The sequence below is a fragment of the Eurosta solidaginis genome, chromosome 4 (assembly GCF_040869045.1).
Source record: "Eurosta solidaginis isolate ZX-2024a chromosome 4, ASM4086904v1, whole genome shotgun sequence".
NCBI lineage: Eukaryota > Metazoa > Arthropoda > Insecta > Diptera > Tephritidae > Eurosta > Eurosta solidaginis.
Genome location: NC_090322.1, coordinates 258419320 through 258443534, shown reverse-complemented (window position 1 = coordinate 258443534; position 24215 = coordinate 258419320). Strand labels below are relative to the sequence as shown.

The 24215-nt window shown below is 33.8% G+C and overlaps 1 protein-coding gene across 2 annotated transcripts in view; it reads left to right on the top strand.

The window, feature by feature from the left end:
* Positions 1-24215, top strand: part of LOC137251371 (uncharacterized) — a 116054-nt gene that overhangs the window by 65226 nt on the left and 26613 nt on the right. For both annotated transcript variants that reach the window (XM_067785816.1, XM_067785817.1), the window contains exon 3: positions 21618-21725. In XM_067785816.1, coding sequence (XP_067641917.1) covers positions 21618-21725 — 108 coding nt within the window. The remainder of the gene's footprint in view (positions 1-21617; positions 21726-24215) is intronic.

The window sequence follows — 24215 nt, the reverse complement described above, 5'->3', positions numbered from 1 at the left end:
AGGTAAAGTAAATGCGGTATTAATTTCTTTTATTTTCTCGTTTGACATCGCAGTTATTCTTGCCTTAATTGACCATCCAGTTGAGAAATAATATCATGAGCCAAGTCTGAGGTTAGACGGTACAGCTTTCGAAACTCTGTTGCATTCAAGTGGAGTAGGTCATCTACTTCTCTAAACAAAAATTCTAGATTTTAATTTTGCAAAACTGTTTACCCATTTTCGCCACATCAATTCGTTTAATGTTTAGAAATTTACTGTGAGTCGTACATACCACCAAATAACTCGAAACTTTTTCGAAATAGGGAAAAAGTACAGTTTTTGAAAAGAAGAGCAACTTTCCAAAAACAACAACTAACACGATATTAAAGTTTTTTTAAATTATCTTGTTTACAACTTTGTCGTTTTATTTAAAATACGAATTTCCTGATAATTGCATTAGTCATCCCAATTATTTTATGATAAGTCTTAATTTGGATGTGGATACAACTACGTATTTGAGTATGCAGGAATGCACATTAGAGTGACCCTTATATACGAAAGCGTTCCGATTATCGATAGCATCCCCCAGAGGTATTGTTAAAGTGATATAATTTGTATGTGCAAATTTTAGGCTAATGTAAAGAGATTTAGAGGTCGTGCTGAGAGTTTAGAATAGTAAAGGAAGACGAATTTTTACAAAACGGTGAATTTTTACCCCAAATACACAAATGTGCACTATTATCTGTTTATTTTATTTGAAACAATATTGACTACTTTTGTAGGGCAATTGGCGAAAAACATTTTAGTGTGGTTATTTCTGCATTACTTTTCAGCTAACTTATAAGTAGTCAATTCTGTGGTCATAAGCAATAGCTGACTGAGCCTCATGTAGAAATATAGGACTTAGGCGATTATTTCTTGAGACCACAGAATTAATTTAGGCTGAAAACTAAGTTAGCCTTTTACCAACTGTTATATCTAATTGCTTTAATTAAAACATTCCCTTTCTGCGGCACATGCCATCGAACTTATATTCAACGTAAGACGGCTTTTAGTCTAAATACATGAAATCAGATCTGGGTATTAGAAACGTTATAATTATTCGGAAATTTTTTCGTAAACTTTTAAGAAATCGTCAAGTACCACAAAATTAAATTAAGTAATATTATTTATGGACCGATTATTAAGAACTTGGTCATTTTGAAAAACCAAGGAAGTCAAGTTATACTTAAAAATTTTAAATTGTTGTAAAAAGGATTAAAAGTTTCTGAGTAAAGGAATATGTGAAGTCGGTAAACATGTGCCTTTTCAGGAATTCAAGCTCCTCGCGCAGTATCTTAATCGTTTAAGACTGATACACGTACTTATTTTTATATATTCATTTATTCAGCATTCTCATATTTCCAGAGGTTGATATCAAAAATGCAAACATTTTTTTCTCAATACAGTTACCGACCACCCTAATGTATAAAAGCATTCACACATATGTATGTGGAACCGCTTAAATTCACAGTTACTGCTGAGCACGTGCTCCCGGTTTATCTCCGGAATTTAACTCCATTCACAATAAATGCGGTAGATCCGCGCGAGAATCTAAGAATTTCAATAAAGTAATAAGACCTAAACTCTAGGTTACAAATTAGATGCGAAATAAATGTACAATTAGTGATCAACATTGCAGCAAACCAAATTAATGAGATATAAAACCACTTGTGAGAATTTATGAAATTTAAATTGCATTTGTGTATGAATGTATATTAAGTCGTCACACAAAAGAGGGGCTAGTCTTTATGAAGGGTAGTGTCGGATATGTTGCCAAAAGGTACAGTTGGAAAACAGTTAGTCTCAAAGAAAACACCCTGAAATATAGAACATTCAAACTGCAACTTAAACGGTGACGTTTGGTTAAACTGCACGGTAAATAAAAAAAAAGGCACTTTATGCCTGCGAGGAGATTTGGACTAAGTTTTTTCTTCCAATTTGTGACGTGTGTTGTAATATTTACTAAAAATTTGTGTACGAGTCCTATGTATATTAATGATCCCTTTCAACTTCAAGCAAACAATCTACAAGCATATAAGAAGTTTTTCATTGCAGTAATATAGTCGGAAAGGTATCGAGTGTAAAGTATTGGTACAAATGTAAATAGTATCGATATGGTTAAGTGTTGCATCCCAATTCGTGTCCCAGGTGATTGACAGTGAAAAGCGCAGATCTTTCATTTTATTGGACTTTGTGACTCCAAGACTTCTCTCTTTCGGCAATCGCGATTAAGTGGCAGAGACTCATCACATTTTAGGCTGGGTATACACACTCAAACCAATACATACTCATTTCATGGCGCCAGGACGGTGTAGTGCGCGTAATTGTTTGATTAAATCATGGTGGAACTATGGATCCGCCATGGATTAAATAAATTTGTTTTGTAAATTGTCAAGTATATAAAAATCCCAGGGGTAGCTTGAAAACGCAGCAGTCATATTCAGTTTGTATTCATTGTTTGATCGCGCATGCCGCTATAACGCCATTTTCGTAGTCAAAAATATATTAACTAGTGAAAGTGAATATAATAAATAAAAATAATTATGAAAAATATAAGTTTTATCTTGGTAGCTGCACTATTGTGCTTCTGCGCAAACACAGCATATGGTGATATCGAAAAATTTACCGATGGAGCCAAGGAATTGGGCACCGATATTAAGAAGGGTGCCGAAAAGTTTGGTGAGAAGGCAATGGATTTCGGTTCAGATATTATAGATAAAATCAGTGGCTTAAAGGAAAGATTTTCGAGTGACTCAAATGTGGAACGTACACCGCAACGTCTTATAAGCGGTGTGGAAATAATAAATCCTGACGTACTGAAAATTGATCAAGAACGCGGCCATGGACATATTTTGGACGCATTGCAGTAAATTGAGAAAATAATTCTTAGCTTTGGTATTGAAAATTGATTTGCACCTAGAACAGTGAGATGATAATGATGTGCCAAAGAATATGTGAAATGGAATAGTTACTATATACATAAATATCAAAACAAATAAATGCGCTCTATATATGGGGTATTCCATCCCATTTCGACCAATTTTTTGTAATTTTTCAGTTTTTCGAGATTTTTCGAATTTCGCCCTTTTTTTCTCATAAAAAACTTCAATCAATTCTGCAATCATCCCCACTAATCCCGGAGTGGGCCGAGAATTTTTTATTTTTTTTTTTTTTTATTTAATTGAAAAAAAACTTTAAAAATTTTTTTGAATTTTTTCCGAAAAGTACATTTAAAAACAATTTAAAAAAAAAAAAAAACAGATCCCAAACGGTCAATTTTTGAAAAAGTTATAGCATTTTGAAAGCAAAAACGGTGTTTTTTTTTAAATTCATAACTTTTTTTTTTGAGTTGGATGAAAAAATTTGAAAAACTTCTGAAAAACGTCTTTCGTAAGCTAGAAAAAGAAGAAAAACTTTCAGCCAATTCTAAAGGGGTCGGGTTCAAAATTGATCGAAATGGGATGGAATACCCCATATACATAAATATTTGTACGCATAACATTTTAAAATAATACTACACACACACAAATTTTATTAAAAATTTCAGTTTTCCTATAAATGCATATGGAACAATGAACAACACATACAAATATGCATAGAATTAGGTGTTTATCTTTGTATAAGTTATATTGATTGTCCTTTATTTAAGACGATAGTAATAAATACTATGATTTCAATTACATTAAATAGTGTGCTTTATTCCAACATAAATATGGCGATATGACTCGCTTGTTACACGTCAACTTGATAACTTAACAATTAAATTCTTCAACCACTTTGACTAGCACCAGACTTTAAAAGACTACATCTTTATGATGTTGTTGGTAGATAGAATTAGGCGAATGGAGTTACGGTATTATTATGATGGAATTTTTGTAACAAAGCAACGTAGCAACAGAGCATATTGGTATGCTCTTTTTTAGTGTTATACTCTTGCTGACTCTCATCTTCTGTGCGACGATGATAATGATGCTCATGATGACCTGAAGTGTTAAACTAAATTAGTGCAAGCTTAACCCAGCATAAAAATTAGGTTGAGCTGCACGTCTTATGAGAATGTCGCTGCATATTAGGCTAACTATCTCCCATCTCAAGTTCAAAACGTCCTCGGTTTGGTAAAGTTTTTTTCACTTCGTGCGCCGCTTTTTCGGATGCTGATTTTTAAATTTGATTGGCGGTGAAGTTGGCATTAGTGCAGTGGTTTTATAAAACGTTGAACAAATTTACAAAGCTTACAAAAATTTAACTTACATTACAGATATTGAAAATATTTGGATTATCTTAACTGGTAGAAAATGTATTGACATATATTAAGGAAGCATTTTCATATCTAGGTTACTACTAATCTATCTCTATCTATATATCTCTATATATATAAATGAATTTCTGTTCGTTAGTCTCGCTAAAACTCGAGAACGGCTGAACGGATTTATCTTACCTTGGTCTTGAATTATTCGTGGAGGTCTAGGGAAGGTTTAAAAGGTGAGAAAAATTCTAATACTTGCCGGGAAAATACTCAAAACAGCATATTTCCTCGAGATATAGGCCAAAACGTGGACCCGGGTACCCCTAGAGTGTGTTTATAGAATATGGATATCATATGAAAGCTGTTGATGAGTGCTTTAGTAGAGGGTAATTTTCATACCCCTGGGTGACTAGGGTCCCGAGATATAGGCCAAAACGTGGACCCGGATACCCCTAGAATATGCATATCAAATGAAAGCTCTTGATGAGTGCTTTAGTAGAGGGTAATTTTCATACCCCTGGGTGACTCGGGTCTCGAGATATAGGCCAAAACGTGGACCTGGGTACCCCTAGAATGTGTGTATAGAATATGGCTATCAGATGAAAGCTGTTGACGAGTGCTTTAGTAGGGGGTAATTTTCATACCCCTGGGTGACTAGGGTCTCGAGCTATAGGCCAAAAAGTGTACACGGGTACCCCTAGAATCTGTTTATAGAATATTGATATCAGATTAAAGCTGTTGATGAGTGCTTTAGTAGAGGGTAATTCTCATACCCCTGGGTAACTGTCTCGAGATATAGGCCAAAACGTGGACCCCGGTACCCCTAGAATGTGTTTATAGAATGTGGATATCAAATGAAAGCTGTTGATGAGTGCTTTATTAGAGGGTAATTTTCATATCCCTGGGTGACTAGGGTCTCGAGATATAGGCCAAAAAGTGGACCCGGGTACCCCTAGAATCTGTTTATAGAATATTGATATCAGATTAAAGCTGTTGATGAGTGCTTTGTTAGAGGGTAATTTTCATACCCCTAGGTGACTATGGTCTCTGGATATAGGCCAAAATGTGGTCAGACGGAAAAAGCTTATTAAAATGTATGCAGATTGGCCAAATTTAGGGCAGGACAACGTCTGCCGGGTCTTCTAGTATATATATAAAGAAGTGTACCTTTTGATTGTCACTCCATAACTCGAGAACGGCTCGACAGATTGCCATGAAATTTTTAGGAAAGATACAGGAAGGAGAGATGTTGGTTAGTTGATTTTGAAATCCCAAATCGGTTTAGCCATATATATATACAAATCAAATTCTGTGTGTGTGTGTGTTCGCTATGGAAACGTATTTCCCACACATCAATCATCACCAAATTTTGGTTATGGATTCCTTAGATCAACGGGGAGGTTTTAGGCTAAAAATAATTTCGATATATAAAAGGGGCGTGGCACCTCCCATACAAATGGGATCTTTGGTACAGCATTCCTTTGAAGGTATACATGCCAGAACATTAAAATTCAGCAAGGAGTTATATGAATTGGGAAAAAGGGGGCGTGGAACCTCCCATTCAAATGGAATCTTTGGTACTGCATAACTTTGAAGGTATACATGGCCGAACATTGAAATTCAGTAAGGAGTTATATGAGGTCAATCCTTAACACCACCAAGAAAATGTGGAATTGGGAAAAAGGGGCGTGGCACCTCCCATACAAATGGAATATTTTATACTGCATTTATCTGGATGTCATAATGGTAGGATAATTAAAATTGGTAATTAAGGAGCTATGTGACGGTAAGTCCTAAAACCTCCAGTAAAATGTGGAATGGTGAAAAACTATGGCTGCCGTACAAACTTAAGTTATTTTAACACCTAAAGTTTGACTGCATTGTTGAGTTTAGCTGTTATGCCTTTTGGACGTTTAGTAATCTGCCGCTGTTAAAAAAATTGTTTAGCTTCAGTCTATCGACATCTTCTATAAAAATCAAATTCTGTGTGTGTGTTCCCTATGAAAACGTGTTTGCTATACTTCGATCATCACCAAATTTTGGCTCGAGGTTCCTTCGATCAAGACGAAAGTTTTTCATATTTCAGAATTAAGAATTTTAAATTTAAATGTTTTTGTTTTTTGGCTATGCGAAAGAACTATCTTAGCTCCCAAAAATGATTATGTTAACAAAATCAATGATCGCTTTCAAAATCAATTTCCTGGTGAAGTGACGAAATATAAATCGATCGACACAGTTACAGATGAAGATAAAATTGTGAGTTATCCAAATGAATTTCTATACTTCTTAGAACCAAAAGGAATGCCTGCGCATATATCAACTTTGAAAATTGGCTCACCAGTCATAATTCTTCGGAATGTAATCAAAGCAACAATCATCAGCGGTAAAATCAATACAATAATATAAAATAAGATACAATAGGATACAAGAATAAAATGTTTTAACAGAAAATTTCACCAAATATGCGTACAAAATTCAATTCAATCAACACACAAAACAGAAAAAACAACGCAACATCCATTCGATCTCGGGCGTTACAACGTGCACCTGGTAAAGCTAGTTAACATATATTTTTTAAATATTGCGACCATTCAAAACATTAGCAAGTGGTTTTTCTTTATTATTTTCACTTTGTGTTGTTGCGGTGTATCTTTCGTCAAAGTCATAAGTAATTTAAAAGAAAGGAAACGAAATATATTTTTAAAGGAGATTGCTCTTATAGACTCTTCTGCCATCTATTACAACTGCAGTGCCAACGTCTTTATCGATAACTTTTTCAACGGATACCTTGTCAAACTTATTCCCCAGTCTTTTATTTCGCCTTAAAACCCCCCTTTTTCCCAGATTATATGTTTTTATAGTCTTATTTCTAAATTTTTTCAATAAAGTATGGACAAATTTAATGCCTGGAAATGCAGATAAAAGGGGATTTTGTATTTCAGCCAAAGTTGGAAGGTCGCAATGTATTGCATTCGTTACATTGCTATTTATGATACTTTTTAGGTAGTGTGTCAGCCTTTCAATTGAATCGTAAAAAATTGTATGGCGAATTAACTTTTGAAAAAAAAATTGGTGGATTTGGTAAAATTATTGGATTTCGTTATTAATATTTGGTTTTTAAATTGGTTTACCGGGGATTTCAGAGTTTTAATTGTGTTAGTTAACGAGTTTTCACTGTGCACAGTTTCGTCAGATAAAAGCATCTCATTTAAGTTGTTGAAAACTGTCTTTTCTGTAATTTTCCACTTTTCAGGACCTTTGAACTCTTTTTCAACATGTTCAGTTGTATGTGGTTTTGAAATAGTCACTGCCTTTGATAATATAAATAAAATACATATCGTACTTAAGCGCTGTGGGTACAGTCTTGGGCTATAAACTGTCCCGCTGTGCATCCGAATAACACAAGCTCGGCGATACTCGCTAAATCTGTAAACTGTAAACTTTGTTTGACTGCGTTGTTAAAATTCAATGTCAAAATAATTAACTAAATTCTTGCCGATAAACTAGCTATTAGTTCTTCTAATATCCGAACTTCAATGTTTATAGACACATCAAAAATGTAAATGTGTTCTTAAAACAATAATGAACTTTTTATAATGTGCGCGCATAATTTAAGTTATTTCTAACAATAGTGGGAAAATCGTTATTGTGAATAATTGCTAACTTAACAGATCTTAATATTCTATTGCATCAGGAATACGAAGTTTAGCGGAAGTAGGAGTCTGTGTGGCAGTAGGAATGGGATTAGGAGTGGAGGAGGGATTTGGGGTTTGGGAGTGAGAGGCAGACATGGAACAATGGATTGATAAGAGTAATAAGAACAAGTAAGGAAGGCTAAGTTCGGGTGTATCCGAACATTACATACGCAGCTGAGAGCTTTGGAGACAAATTGTCTTTTTCATGGATACATACAAATGGAGCAACCTACAAATAAAAAGTGGAGCATCTTGCCTTTGCCATCAATGCGTTTTAATTTAATATATTTTTTTTTTTTTAACATTTAAAGAGTATTTTAAAAGGAAGTAGACCTTAGTGCTATAGGTGAACACCTTTTTGAGGTATCGCCATAATTAACGATTTTGGTGCTTGCCTTATCGACTGTACCTCTAACTAAGTTTTAACGACTCGAAATAAATGACATTTAAATTTCGTTTTAATAGTAGAAAGGTGGCAGCACAACTTAAGGAAACCTACAAAATGCAAAACGCATAAAAGGAATACCAAAAATATATAAATTCCGTATACTGTTTTTAAAAGTCATTATTGTGAAATTTTACATATTTTAGAAAAAGGTAAGTAAATGCGGTATTAATTTCTTTTATTTTCTCGTTTGACATCACAGTTATTCTTGTCTTAATTGACCATCCAGTTGAGAAATAATATCATGAGCCAAGTCTGAGGTTAGACGGTACAGCTTCCGAAACTCTGTTGCATTCAAGTGGAATGGGTCATCTACTTGTCTAAAAAGTTATCTGTCCACTGGCGATGGATTTAGTAATTTTTCATCTTGTGATAAAACGTACGCCAAGTACTCAAATGACATTTGATTTATGAAGCAGCTTTTCGTGTTTGAAAGTATTTAATTAAAGTTCCGATTTTCGTTTTTAACTAAAATTGCCAGAAATATTAATTTCGTGATTTTTATCGCAGCCAATTTACTTGCCGTTTATTTAACAACACAGCTGATCGTCGATAAAAAAATATCGATACAAAATAGTTCCTGAATAACGAAATCGTTATAGTTATGGATTCGCAAATAAAGCGATCGCAAATTTGGTTAAAAAAGTTAGTGGATTCCACTACAGGGGTGACTCTATAATGTGTTTGTACGATATGAGTATCACATTAAAGGTATTAATGAGGATTTTAAAAGGGAGTGGCCCTTAGTTGTATATGCGAAGGTGTTTTCGAGATATCGACCAAAATGTGGGCCAGGGTGACTCAGAACATCATCTGTCGGGTACCGCTAATTTAATAATATATGTAATACCACGAACAGTATTCCTGCCATGATTCCTAGGGCTTTTGATTTCGCCCTGCAGAACTTTTTCATTTGCTTCTACTTAATATGGTAGGTGTCACACCCACTTTACAATTTTTTTCTAGAGTTATATTTTGCTTAAAAAAAACCAATCCAATTACCATGTTTCATCCCTTTTATCGTATCTGGTATAGAATTATGGCATTTTTTTTTTCATTTATCGAAATTTTCGATATCAAAAAAGTGGTCCTGGTTATAATCGCATTTCACCCATTTTTAACACCAAGATAAAGTGAGTTCAGATAAATACGTGAACTAAGTTTAGTAACGATGTATCGATTTTTGCTCAAGTTATCGAGTTAACGGCCCAGCAGAAGAACAGATGGTCGACTGTGTATAAAAATTCGGCGTGGCTTCAACTTTTTCGCCCATTTGCACAAAAAACTGTTATCGCCATAGAAGCTATGCCCTTACCAAGTTTCTTCACGATTGGTAAATTTTTCGTCGACATATGGCATTGAAAGTATTCTAGACAAATTAAATAAAAAAGGGCGGAGTCACGCCCATTTTGAAATTTTCTTTTATTTTTGTATTTGGTTGCCCCATATCATTACTGGAGTGGAATGTTGACATAATTTACTTATATTCTGTAAAGATATTAAATTTTTTGTTAAATTTTTAAATTAAAAAAGATTTGTTTTTATTTCGTCTATTATTTTCTATTCTGCGTCATAAGGTCACCTCCAAGTTTCATCGCTTTATCCGTCTTTGGTAGTGAATTATCGCACTTTTTCGGTCTTTCGAAATTTTTGATATCGAAAAAGAGGAAGTGGTTATAGTCCGATTTTGTTAATACCGATCTGAGATGTGTGCCCAGGAACTTACATACCAAATTTCATTAATATACCTCAAAGCGTACTCAAGTTATCGTGTTCAGGGACGGACGGACATGGCTAAACGAATTTATTTTTTCGCCCACATCATTTTGATATATATATTTATCTCGATTAGTTTATGCCGTTACGGGGTACCGTTATGCGAACAAAATTAATAAACTATGTGAGCTCTGCTTAGCTGAGTATAAACATGGAACGTGGAGTAGAAGAGAATGGGATAGATAGTGAAAAGCGGAAGCGAGGGTCAATTTTTGAAAGTAGGCAAACCAATTTTCGGGCAGAAAAAAATCTGCGGGTACTCTAGAGTATATATGTACATACATATAAATGTTTAAAACGGAATTGAGAAGTAATTTTTCAATTCAATTTTCAACTGCGTGTTGGTGTCATTAGCCTTGCATTTTCATTAAAATTGGTGAAGCCTCAGTGCCCGCCGTGGTACGGTGGTAGTGTGCTCTGTTTACCATACCTAAATTCTGAGTGTATTTCTGTCATGAAAAGCTTATCACTAAAAATTGAACTAGCTTTCAGATCTCGTTTTGAGTTAGGGTAAAACATTAAGGCCTCGTCAGGCCACTTTGTAGGATAAGTTAAGAGGAATCATGACGTAAATTGGAAGAGAAGCTCAGCCTTAAAATCTCTTCAGAGATAAATCTCACCAGTTTCTTTTATTTGATTTAAAAAAAATGATTTTTAAAAAATCAAGTCAATCAACTGAATACATAACTTAATACGCATACAAGCGTGTATATTAACCAAATTTTGCGGCGTAAAAACGTACCAGTGTAGTAGCGTACAAGCGTTAAATCGAATCAGCGTTAAATCGAATTAACAAAAAATCGTGGCGGCTGCAAAACTTACTGGTGTAAAACTGTAACAGCGTAAAGGAATTTGAGCATTAGAGCAAATTAGCGCAAAAACGTAGTAGCGGTAAAGCGAACAAGCGTTAGATCATACCAGTGGAACAGCGTTTTAGCTTAATATCGGACTTAACCCTTTCGCCCCTACTGGGACAATATGTCCCAGCAAACTTCAAACATGTGTATAACTTTAAATTAAAAAATGGATGAGAAAGAAATTGCTGATTATTATTTCCTACAAGACGATAGTGACGATAGCGAGGATATGGCCAATAATTTTAGTGCATCTGAGTCTAGCTATGTACCATCGGATGACGATGACGAAGATGTGGAAGTTCCTTTAGCAAACGCTAAATATGTAAACAAATCAGGTGATGAATCTTCTCCTGAATTGGAGTTGGATGACGATGACGGTCAAGACATAAGCGATCAACTTAATTCTTTAGATAACTGTGAAGATCAGTCATTTGGTAATAAATGTAGCTGGGCAAAGTTTGACGCAGGCGTCATTTTCGAACCGAAGTATATAATGTTGGTAGAAAAAGAGGCTGAAGTTCTTATTGACATTCCTCATGGTGCTTCAGAGCTTGACGTTTTCCGGAAACTCTTCCCAAAAAGTTTACATATACGTATTGCAGAGTGCACAAACCAAATTATTCAAAATTTAAACAGAGAAAAATCTGCAAAGCGCTCTCTTACCGATGAGTAAGAAATTATACTTTTTTAGAAGTCACTTTGGTAATGCACTACAACCACTTACCATCAATTGCTGATTATTGGAGTAAGAATGAATGCTAGATGTTGTTAACGCTCGGATTATATTTACACAACGTCAACGCCGTAAAATTCCTTTCATTCAATTTATTGTGCCATTGGCCCATTCAATGATATCCGGAGGAATAAAGCAAAAAAACTCACAACATGTCAATATGGTGGAAGGCTAGCAAAGCGATCACAAACTGAACGTCTAAGTATTGGCTATCATCTTCCTATTGTCAAGCCTTCTCGTCGTCGATGCGTTCATTGCACCTCACAAAATAAGGAACCCAGGACCAAATACGTCCTTTCTGGATGCAACCAATGCTTTATATTTAAAATGTTTTGCTTCTTTTTGCAAGTGACTTAAATTTTCAGAGGAAACATGAATAAAGAGTGAAATTAATTATTTTTTATTAAAAGCTTTTATTTAATTTTTTGGTGCTTTCGGTATTATTGGGATTTATGCATCGCACCTATAAATGTTATTGGTATTATATATCCCAGGATAACGCTAAGGATATCCGATTTTTCAGTTATGCCAAACATCTTATATTTTAGCCATATTACAGTATTTGCCGTCGTATTGATGAAATACCCGCCTTATTTTGAAAAAAAAACTCAGGGGTGAAAGGGTTAAATAAGGCTTCAGATACGTAAAAATATTTTAGCGTTCTGGTTCTTTTTGCGTAAATACGAATGTCAGGGTGCAATAGTGCTAGATATTTGCCCGCAGTTGGGCATATAATGTTAAGTTGCATACGAGCTTAGACTGTTTTATTTGTTGGTTCAAAGTAAGTGTAATCTTAATATTTTATTTTTAATAGTGTATTACAGTTTAAAATATATAAGGTTCGACTTACACACGATAATTTATTTTTCACAATATCGAATAAATATGCTTATTAATTTGGTTTCTATTATTAAAAAATATATTTATGCACATATGTACTACTTAAATAGCCACCGAACTACATGTTCAACTACTTCTATGAATGTGACCCTTCTACAAGATACGCTTGAATGCCATAACGTACGTCGATTGCCGTAAGCGTTATTATAATGAAATGGATTTACAATAAAAATGTTGCATTCAAAATTTTTGTGTGACCTTCACCGACTTTTTTAAAATTGTGGACGACTAAGTAACTGTCTGTGGAATGATCGAGCAAAAGCAAGCAAATAAAATTAAATGAAATAAAATACGATAATTACGTACGCATGCGCATGTGCAAACGCAGCCAGTACATATGGAATAATGGCACTGTTGGTAAAATGAGGGTATAACATAATACTAATGACAAATATTTTTTAGTTGGTGTTAAAATCAATGCGCATTCCATAATCCAATGCTGCAGCCAAAGTCGTTTGTGTATAAAACAAAAAACACCAGAGATCACTGCATACAAATCGCAAAAAAATGTGTAGGAGCAAATATGGGCGTGCGAAATTTATGTCACTGTATTACTTTTTATTGATTTAAAACAGTAACTCATTGCAGTCACAAATTTGATGACACTTTAACATTGTTAACAAGACAGAATAACAAATGAGGGGTAAATGCAAGCGATGATGCATAAATTTGTCTACATAGATCCCATAAAGTTTGCTTGTACACAAAATTGCTGATATCAAATTGGCAATGAAATGAAAAACTTCTATTTAAATTGCTTTTGAATGATTTTTAAAGGTTAAACATTCGAACGGCAAAATAAATTTAAGATCTTATTAATTCTAATATAATACTTCCGCAAAATAAATTAACATATTTTTTTAACAAATTAATTGGTTTAGCGTTTTTTTTTTTTTTTTGTAAATTAAAATCACTGAAAAACATTAGAATACCAGTTGTATTGTTGTTGTTGTAGCAGTGCTTCGGCCCATCCAATAGGTGCGACCAATCACAAATTTTCATCAATGTCCTCTAACGGGAGTCCAAGGAAACTTGCTGTTTGAATAGGGGAGGACCATAATGAGAGGGAAGTTAGGGGCGTTGGTTCCACAATACAATTGAAGAGATGGCTGGTGTCATGTAGGGATACACTGCAAGCAGGACATATATTTTGCATGTCGGGCTTGATTCTGGATAGGTAAGAGTTTAACCTGTTGCAGACCCAGATCGAAGTTGAGCTAGAGAGACGCGCGTTTCCCTAGGGAGAGTGCGTTTTTCCTCTGCTTGTTCTGTGTATTTTTCTTTAAGTACTGTATTCGCTGTGCAATTCCCGCCATAGAGGTCTAACGCCTGTTTGTGGATATCACTGAGGACCTGCCTGTATTTTCTTTTTTGCTTCATACGGCTGTGTTCTCATTTTACCCATTAAGTCCGTGGGCGGTGTAGCCTCATCAATCAGATGTCTGTTGGGATGCTCAGGTTTCTGGGTATTCAACAGAAACTGTTTGGTTAGCATTTCATTTCTCTCTCTAAATGGGAGTACTCTCATCCGTAGCATCACATCAATTTTCAACGAGCTATGACTTGTAAACGCGATTTAGTGATCAACAGCTATGACGGCCAACACACACTATCAATCTCCTGATTTCCTTCGAGTTAGTTGTAACTTTTTACGCTAAACACCATTTGAGGAGCAGCAAGCCGCTTCTGTAAAACATCGTAAAAATTTACGATTACAGTCACGCCAGAACGAGTAATTTAAAATGAAGGGTCGCATTCATAGAAGTAGTTGAACATGTAGTTCGGTGGCTTTTTAAGTAGTACATATGTGCATAAATATATTTTTTAATAATAGAAACCAAATTAATAAGCATATTTATTCGATATTGTGAAAAATAAATTATCGTGTTTAAGTCGAACCTTATATATTTTAAGCTGTAATACACTATTAAAGATAAAATATTAAGATTACACTTACTTTGAACGAACAAATAAAACAGATCGTATGCAACTTAACATTATATACCCAACTGCGGGAAAATATCTAGCACGATTGCACCCTGACATTCGTATTTACGCAAAAAGAACCATAACGTTAAAACATTTTTACGTATCTGAAGCCTTATTTAACCCTCTCACCCCTGAGTTTTTCAATATGTACCATCATTGTGTCATCAAATAGACTATTTGAGTCGATAACTTTGATCGCAAAGTGCTACGGAATCACTCTAAATATGAGCTAAGGCGAGTCGAACTGAAATTTTGAGAGTAGAAACAAATCGTTTCTCCGGAATTGCAGCGAGTACCTGAAGTCTGTCAAGAGACCTCGCATATGCCTAACACTGTTTCAAACATTCAGGAAGGGTTTTAGCGGTAACAGTATTTTGAAAATGCTATAATTTTCAACTATACAAATAAGAATTTGAATTGATATAATTTTATGACATGCGAGTAATATGATATGATTTTATGTTGATGTATATTAGTCGATGTGATATGACTAAATGTAAGAAGTGAGTGATTCGATGCGACATATGCAGACGTTTAGTGTAAGGCAATATGTTTCTGATATGATTTTACATCAAGATATACGTACTTAAATTGCGATATGAAGCTGTATGACATCAAATTATTTGTTATGATGTGAATCACGTTATTTTACAAAGCGATGTGATATGATCAAATTAAATATGATGCTACTGTTTGCTTTTTTCGGTTTATATCATGTGATAACGTGTCGAGGGTTTCTAATATATTTTGGTCTCATGTGATCAGATACAAATTATGTAATATGGTTACATAACGTTATGAAGTAATGTGATACTGTTAACTGCGATAAGATTTTACGCATAGCATGCTGTTGTGCTCGTTATGCGATAATAAATTTGGCGATGGTTTGATATCATGCGATAATTTGAGTGATGCGATATAATAAAATCTATATGATATTTCGAATTTTAATTTATGCAATTCAAAAATTTTTTTTTATGAAACAAATAGGAAATATAAAAATTAATATAAAAATAAATTTCAACATTATAATAAATTAAAAGATTGAAAATAATCATTCCCATAAGTTCGAATTAATGAAACTAAAATTGAAAGACCTAATACTCCTTAAGGTAGTGGGCTGATGCGATGTAATTCTGATGTGATTTGTATTAGGTATTAAAACCTGAGTGATATGGTATGATATTTTGGAGATCCTTATGTAGTGATATGATTAATTCTTATGCCAAAATTAAGTAAGAATCAGTATTTATATAATTTGATTTTTTATTATGCTCTTACACGGAATTGATAAATTCAAATATAATAATGGCTGTTGCGATATGAAAGAATACAAATTTAATCGACTATGCAATGTATGATAAGATATGATGTGATGTGCAATACTTTATTATATAAACAAATGGAATGTTAAATGATGAGATATATTTCAGAGATAACAAGACATGCTGCCGCATAATATTATGTGTTTTGTATTCCATAATTGAATTAATGCCGTGCATTAACACAAAATGGTGAAATGCGATGTGATGCCTAACTTTGTATCATACGATAAAATGCTATATGATGTGATACGACATTATTTGAAGTAGTGTGATATAATTTGTTGTTAATATGTTATATAAAAAAAAATATATATATATATATATATAATGCTCTCACGACACCTCCTATTCATAATTCACTGTAGAGTTCATCATTCGCTAGTCCATTTATACTTTGTAAGCCATTTAAAAACTTTTTGAATCAATCACTACATTCGAAAGTAATATAATATTCATATTGAACGCCTTTTTCGTACTATAAAATTTAGAGTTCTGTGCACAGTCAGTCCACACTCACAGTGGACCGACTCCGGTCCCTAGTCGTGGCCACGTTAAAATCAATTCTCCCAAATTTTTATTTGAAATTTTTGGAATTTTTTTTTTTCTGGTGCAAAAATTAATAGCGAATTAATTACGGATACGCTGTATGGATCGGGTTATTTGCGATGCGATCAGTAAATTATTTGGAGTTTCAATTGTCTGCCATAACGTTACGTTTGGCAACGCTGATACGGGAAGGCTACACCAAACCTGAAAATGCTTCGGAAAAATGTTGAGCAGAAAAGCGGCCTGATATAACAATCAGGATTTAATGATGCGCAATACTAACTTTGGGCAGATATATATCGGATCTGCTTCGCTGGCTAGGCAATCGCATGCGAGTAGATAAAGACACTTCGACTCATAAGGCGTTTCTATAGACACCCACCTCTGCACAGAAGGGAGGAGTGGCAACCACGTGTGATTGGAAAAAATTCTTGCAGGCTAAAATCTCATAGTGTTTCCATTTGGCTTCAGTTATCGCACAAGCAGCTAACTATCGTTCTTCGTTGGGTGTAATGTCACCTCCCGCAATTTTTAACCTCTGTTTAATCTTAAGTCCTTTGTGATTACCACAAGCAACGATTAATAATACCCAGGTCAAGATAAATGATGCTTTATATTGCTTTGCATAGTTTCAGCACAAATCACTCTGGTAAGTATTAAGTAACACACTGTAAGTGAAGCGGGGTATTTTTTAAAACACTGTGGTCGAAATCCCAAATATGAGAGACATCGAAGTAGAGGAGGGCGATAGTAATTTTATGAAAATAAGTTTAAATACTACGGATTTGAGGCATTAGGCGCAGTGATCCTACCTCCTTCAAGCTATCTTCCTACCGGAAACAGTCAAGTAACTTCACTCTGGTAAGTATTAAGTAACACACTGTCAGTGAAGCGGGGTATTTTTTAAAACACTGTGGTCGAAATCCCAAATATGAGAGACATCGAAGTAGAGGGGGGCGATAGTAATTTTAAGAAAAGAAGCTTAAATACTACGGATTTGAGGCATTAGGCGCAGTGATCCTACCTCCTTCAAGCTATCTTCCTACCGGAAACAGTCAAGTAACTTCATCATTAAGCAATGAAGCCCAAGTCATAGATAAAAGTGTTAATTTCAGCATAATTATTTCTATTTAAATTTCACTTCGAACTCGTGCCAAAGTAATTAGCGTCAATAAACAACTACATTTTCGTTGTTTTTGTTTTTAAAACATTTGTTGCATTGACTGCTGAGGTTCATACTTTGGTACGTCAGTTGCTGATCTAATAATTGGAAACTGCATGTAGCATTCATTGTGGCTAGTCGAAGCTTTGTTATGATCAAAAAATTGTACTCAAAAATTCATGTAAAAAATGAATTAAGGTTGAATTAGAAATTGTTGTATAAAAAAATATATGAAAATACATTTCAATTGGCTGTTCGTTAGTTCGTATTAGCATTGATACGAACCAATATTAAAGGGGACTTCTCTAGTGTCTAGTGTCCAGTTGCTCATATGCAACATTTACGTAATACAAATGTGTTTATTTGATTTTTTGGTTTCAATTTTGTATTGTTTGTTAATATTTACCAACATTTTGTTCACTCAATGTTCAATGAACTTGAATACTCACAACCCACAACATTTAGGCATTTTACAAGATTTATTGTTTCTTCAATTAGTCATAGCTTTGTGGTGTCACGACTGATGTGATTGTCATTACAGCTTACCAACAATATACAATATATATGTATTTACATACATATATTTAAGTGTAATTGAATTAAGTTGTTAACAAAGTAACTTGATCTTTAATTTCAAACCATTTTTATTGTCATTTATCAAATGCAGCTGGTGTGCTTCTTCAAATAAATAAATATATATTTACAAAGGTAAATAACAAAATTTACATAAATATATTAATACCTTAAATACAGTTCACTATGTACCTTATACCTCTTTGTATAATTTTTACATTCACTTTTTTTGTAAACTTGTAAAAGTCTCTAGTTAACGTACATGCATAATTTATTGAAATTATTTGATTTGACATTAAATAATTTACTTCCCTAATAACTTTTATAAGTTCAATAAATGATGAATGATTGCAAGTGAATTATGCGTAATAAATATGGTATGGTAAGTGATTATTACGATATGATGAAAAATTATATTTAAAGCGAAAACTAAGTCGTGCTTTATAAAAGGTAATTATCTTGATGAGTAAGTGAAAAGTAACGAATAACAAAAAAATTATGAATAAAAAGCTATGAATGACGAATAAAAATTATAATGATGACTAAAAAATTATAAATCATGTTTAAAAAAGTTGTAATAAATAGTGTTCAATAATGAATAAAAATTTGCGAACATAAAACGGTTAGGAAAAGGACATTATGAATAAAAACTTATGAATGGCGAATAACACTTTTGAACGAAAAGTGGTGAACGATGAATAAAAACCTATGAATGATGAATAAAAAGTTATCAATGATGAATAGAAAGTTATGAATGATGAATAACAAATTTTAATGAAAAGTTGTGAATGATGAATAAAAAATTATGAATAAAAAGTAATAAATAAGAAATTTCGAATGACAAATATTTCAATGTAGAAGAGAAGATGACGAATTAAAAAATTACGATTGATGAATAAAAAATGTGAAAGGGGAGTAATGAACTACGAATAAGGAATCATGAACTATGAACTAAAATTTAGAGAACGTTTGTGAATGTCGATTAAAAATTATGAGAGATGAAGCAAAATTATGATAAATAAAAAATTAAGAGGGATTAGTAAAAAGCTTGTTTTTGATGAAAAAAATGCAGAATGATAAAAAAAAGTTAAGAAAAAAATGTTACGATTTATAAAAATGAGACACACAGTATTAGTAGCATTTGATGAAAGATGAATACTGATTAAAAATTCTATAATCATTACCTTCCCAAGTCTCATTGGCTTATATCATATACGATCAAACTAACACCCTCCTAGTTCACTTTATTTCTTTTGAATGGCTACTTTAGAATATTATATATCCAAAAAATATGATGAGCGCCGGCCGCCGTAATGTGATGGTAGTGGGCTGCGCCTACCACGCCAAGGGTCATAGGTTTAAGTACCGGACAAAGCAACATCAAAAAATAATAATTTTTTTTAAATTAGAAAAAAGATTTTCTAAGCGGGGTCGCCCTTCGGCAGTGGTTTGGCAAACACTCCGAGTGTATCTCTGCCATGAAAAGCTTCTTTGTGAAAATGCAGGTGCCATTCGGAGTTGGCATAAAACATGTAGGTCTCGTTCTACCCACTTGAAGGGAAAATTAAGAGGAGAGTTCCAACGAAGCTTGGAGGAGAAGCTGGACCTCAATCTCCTCGGAGGGAAACAGCGTCAAGTATTTTTTTGCCATGCTGAAAAATGAATAATCAAGAACTAGTTATGAACGATCAATAATGAATGCTAAAGGGTAATTAATAAATTATGAATGACAATATAAATTACGTTAAAATATGCAAAAAAAGATGAATAACGAAATGTGAATAGCAAAGAACGAATAATGAATTATGGGCGCTGAATAAACGCCAATATGACGAAGGATGGATGAAAACTTTCAAGCGATGTATAAAGACTAATGAGTGAGAGAGTTAAATGATGCTTGATAAGAGACGAAAGTCAATTGACAAATAAAAAAGAATGAATACTGAAACATGCACTATGACCGATGAATAGTTAATTAGTAATTCTGAATGACAAACTTTAATTCTGAATCATGTGTAGAGTTGCCAGATTTTTATTTCGGATTCCCGGGACAAACGTCAAATTTGAGCCAAATTCCCGGGATTTTTAAAAATTTCCCGGGACAACTGAGAAACAAGAATTACCTATATATTTGTATGGGTTGCTCATTCGGCGAAATAATTTTTAGATAGAATTAAACTTTTTAAACTCAGTTATTTATAATAAATATTTTTATTAAACAGGCTAACAAGTAATACGTTTACTGTGTTTAATGCGAATTCAATGTTCTATGGATTCATTTTCCATACGTTATTTTAAAACACAACACTTCCCCATACAAAATGAATATTTAGGTGTGCGAAATGTCAAACATTGACAATATTCAGAACCACAGTAGGGATGAATTTTTCTTCTTTACAGAGTTGCATGAGCTGAATACAATCGAAGCCGCAAATATGGCCAGATTATAATTTATTAATTTTGATATTGTGAAAATGCCAGGGCATATCATTTCCCGGCGTGACACTTTAAAATTTTTGAAAAATACGGGATGTCCCGTTCAATACGGGACATTTGGCAACGCTAATCATGTGTAATAAATAATGTATGTATATCTCTCCATCTCGTACCAATCCCAGCAGCACCAACCCGTTATTAAAGCTGTGCCCAGGAACCCGACCCACTATTGCATTCGGTGATAACTGTAATCGTAAAAACTTAAGTAATCGTAATAGAAATCACTTTTTCTTACAGTTATCATTATCCCAATTTTAACAGTGATTAATGCCCAACTCTGTTTCAGTAGTTGAAGAAAGCTTCCAAAAAAGAAAATTTAAAGCGCTTTACAAAACCCTCAATGAATCTTCGTGGAAAAACTTTAGCACCAATATTACAATATTACCAAGTGGATTGCAGTGAACACCAGCTTCGTGCACTTATTTTGTAACAGTACATATATTGAAATGTCCACATCCTATAAAGTCGGCAAATGCAAGCGATAAAAAAAGCTTAATGTTTTTTGCTAGCTATAAAAGTTGCATAATCAAGATATTCAACGCTGTAAGCGTCGTTTGCGTGATATTTTTTTTTATTATTTTTGTTAAGTGACTCAAAGTCGCACTATTTGTCTTAAGATAGACAACACTTTCACCTATTTTATTGTGGTGTTGAAATGATTTGCTGTTTTTGAATGTGAGTGCTTTAGCATTTTGTAGAATAGGGTTTTTGAAATGAGTTATGGGTGCCGCTTTGGGACTGATTTACTGATTAGAAAACAATCTTTCAAAAAGCTCTATACGTTTTTTCTTTTATATTGATGAAATTGTTTGTCCAAATAAAATTTTATAAATATTTTGTATCTCTATTACAGGAATTAGATGTTTTAACGCTTGGTGCCAGAGATCAGGAACAATTAATTGCTGAACGAAATAAACGAACGATTGGTCTACTGCGTGAGCTTTTCCCAGACATAACAAAGGTATGCTGTACATTTTAAAGCAACATCAATTGTAAGCATTTAGAAAAAGAAAATTTACAAAAAATATTGTTCATCCTTAGCATTTAAATTAATGCCCATAAATTATTTACAGTTTTGCAAAGTATTTCTTAAATAGGAAAAGTTTACCGGGAGGCAACTTTTAAGCGAATTATCACCTCCGGTTTAGCTTTGCCAACTTTTGTATATTCCTTTACATATATGCATGTGTATATCTATATGTTCATATAATTTAATTATTCACTGTCTCCATACGCAATCTGTGATGCATAGCAAATTGGACTCTAAGATATCAACAAAAAATAAGATAAAATGGGTGCTTCCAGCAAACACAGCTGTTGATCAATCGTTGAGTGGTAAATTTCTGAACACATCATTAAGTATTTTTCACCCACTCAACGGTTGGTACTTAACGTCAAATTACTGAACATCATATATGTAATACTCCTATATTGCTACAAAAGGCTAGGTACATTCCCAAACATCAGAGTGCCGATATATCTTATATAACTTTAAACGAGCAATTCTTGTTTGTTTGTATAGCCGAACGATCTCGGGAACGGCTCAACCGATTTAATTGAAATTTGGCGCAGAGATAATGTATCACCTTCTAAGACTTTCTACCTAGGTTTTGCCACTCAGAATGTTTCACAAGGTTTCCACCTATTCGAAATTTAAAAAAATTGCATGAGATATGCCAATATGGGTATCAAACGAAAGGTATTTGACTCCGCATTACAATAGGGACATTCTTTAGTAGGGTTGCCATTTAGGGTTGCCACCTATTAGAAATTAAAAGAAATTCATGAGATATGCCGATATGGGTATCAAACGAAAGGTATTTCGCTCCGCATTACAATAGGACATTTTTGAGTAGGGTTGCCATTTAGGGTTGCCGCCTATTCGAAATTAAAAAAAAAATTGCATGAGATATGCCGATATGGGTATCAAACGAAAGGTATTTCACTCCGCATTACAAATGGGGACATTCTTTAGTAGGGTTGCCATTTAGGGTTGCCACCTATTAGAAATTAAAAGAAATTCATGAGATATGCCGATATGGGTATCAAACGAAAGGTATTTCATTCCGCATTACAATAGGGCATTCTTTATTAGGGTTGCCATTTAGGGTTGCCACCTATTCGAAATTAAAAGAAATTCATGAGATATGCCGATATGGGTATCAAACAAAAAGTATTTCGCTCCGCATTACAATAGGGACATTTTTGAGTAGGGTTGCCATTTAGGGTTGCCACCTATTCGAAATTAAAAATAAATTGCATGAAATATGCCGATATGGGTATCAACCGAAAGGTATTTCGCTCCGCATTACAATAGGGACATTTTTGAGTAGGGTTGCCATTTAGGGTTTCCACCTGTTCGAAATTAAAAAAAAATTGCATGAGATATGCCGATATGGGTATCAAACGAAATGCATTTCACTCCGCATAACAATAGGGACATTTTTGAGTAGGGTTGCCATTTAGGGTTGGGGTAGTTAGACGAAATAGCACTCTACTTACTCATATTCCATTAAAGCTTTAAAGGAGAACATTAAAGTTAAAAATCTTCGTAAAGAAATCTTACACATGATTCGACTTAATTTTCTTAATTTCACACACGCTAATAAAATTGAAATGCAATATCAAGGCACCGTGGCAAATTCCAGCAAAATATATTAAAATGCATATTTTTGGTAAATATGAAATAAATAATTGCAATTTCTCACAGATTACTATTAGAAAGATTTCTCACCATAGCAAAAAGATATCTCACCATGGTAATTTGCTACCGTTGAACACTAGAGGCATATGTTCAATTTGAAAACGACTAAGTTGACATTTAATTAAACTAACTGATAGTTGTCATTCGTGAAATTTACAAGTTTTTGGAATGTAATAAAATTGTGAGACTTTCATAGTGTATAACTAAAAAAATGTTTGAAATTAATAATTCGGCGCATGAAGATACTCGAGAAACGTTGCCAGCACAACGAAACTTTGCCGAGCAAAGCTCGGTCGCCCAGGTACTTGCTGTTTAAACGTTTTTGTTTTTGTTTTGCTGTTTAAACGTTTTTGTTCAATAATCGAATGCTGCTACAATCACAAAATTTTATAGGCTGCCTTGTTTTTATTTCGAATTCAAAACACATTGCGAGCATTTTCTATTAGCAATATAGGAGTATTACATATATGCTGGGCATACAATTTTTTTGCTACATTCGCTGAACGTGTTTATTCGGCTATCTGACAGTGCTTTGACCTTTGCCTCAAAATATAATTATATTTATTTCCTTTGGCAGTTGACTGAACTCGACGTTCAGTGAACAAATTTTGTATCAATCAGCTGATGGAAACATGTTTGCAACGTATCAACAAAATTAGTTTTCGCTGAAAGCGCCCAAAATCGCCAACTATTAACGCCTTCTCTCATTCACAATGTCGTTGAATGTTTATTATTCAATTCATTCAT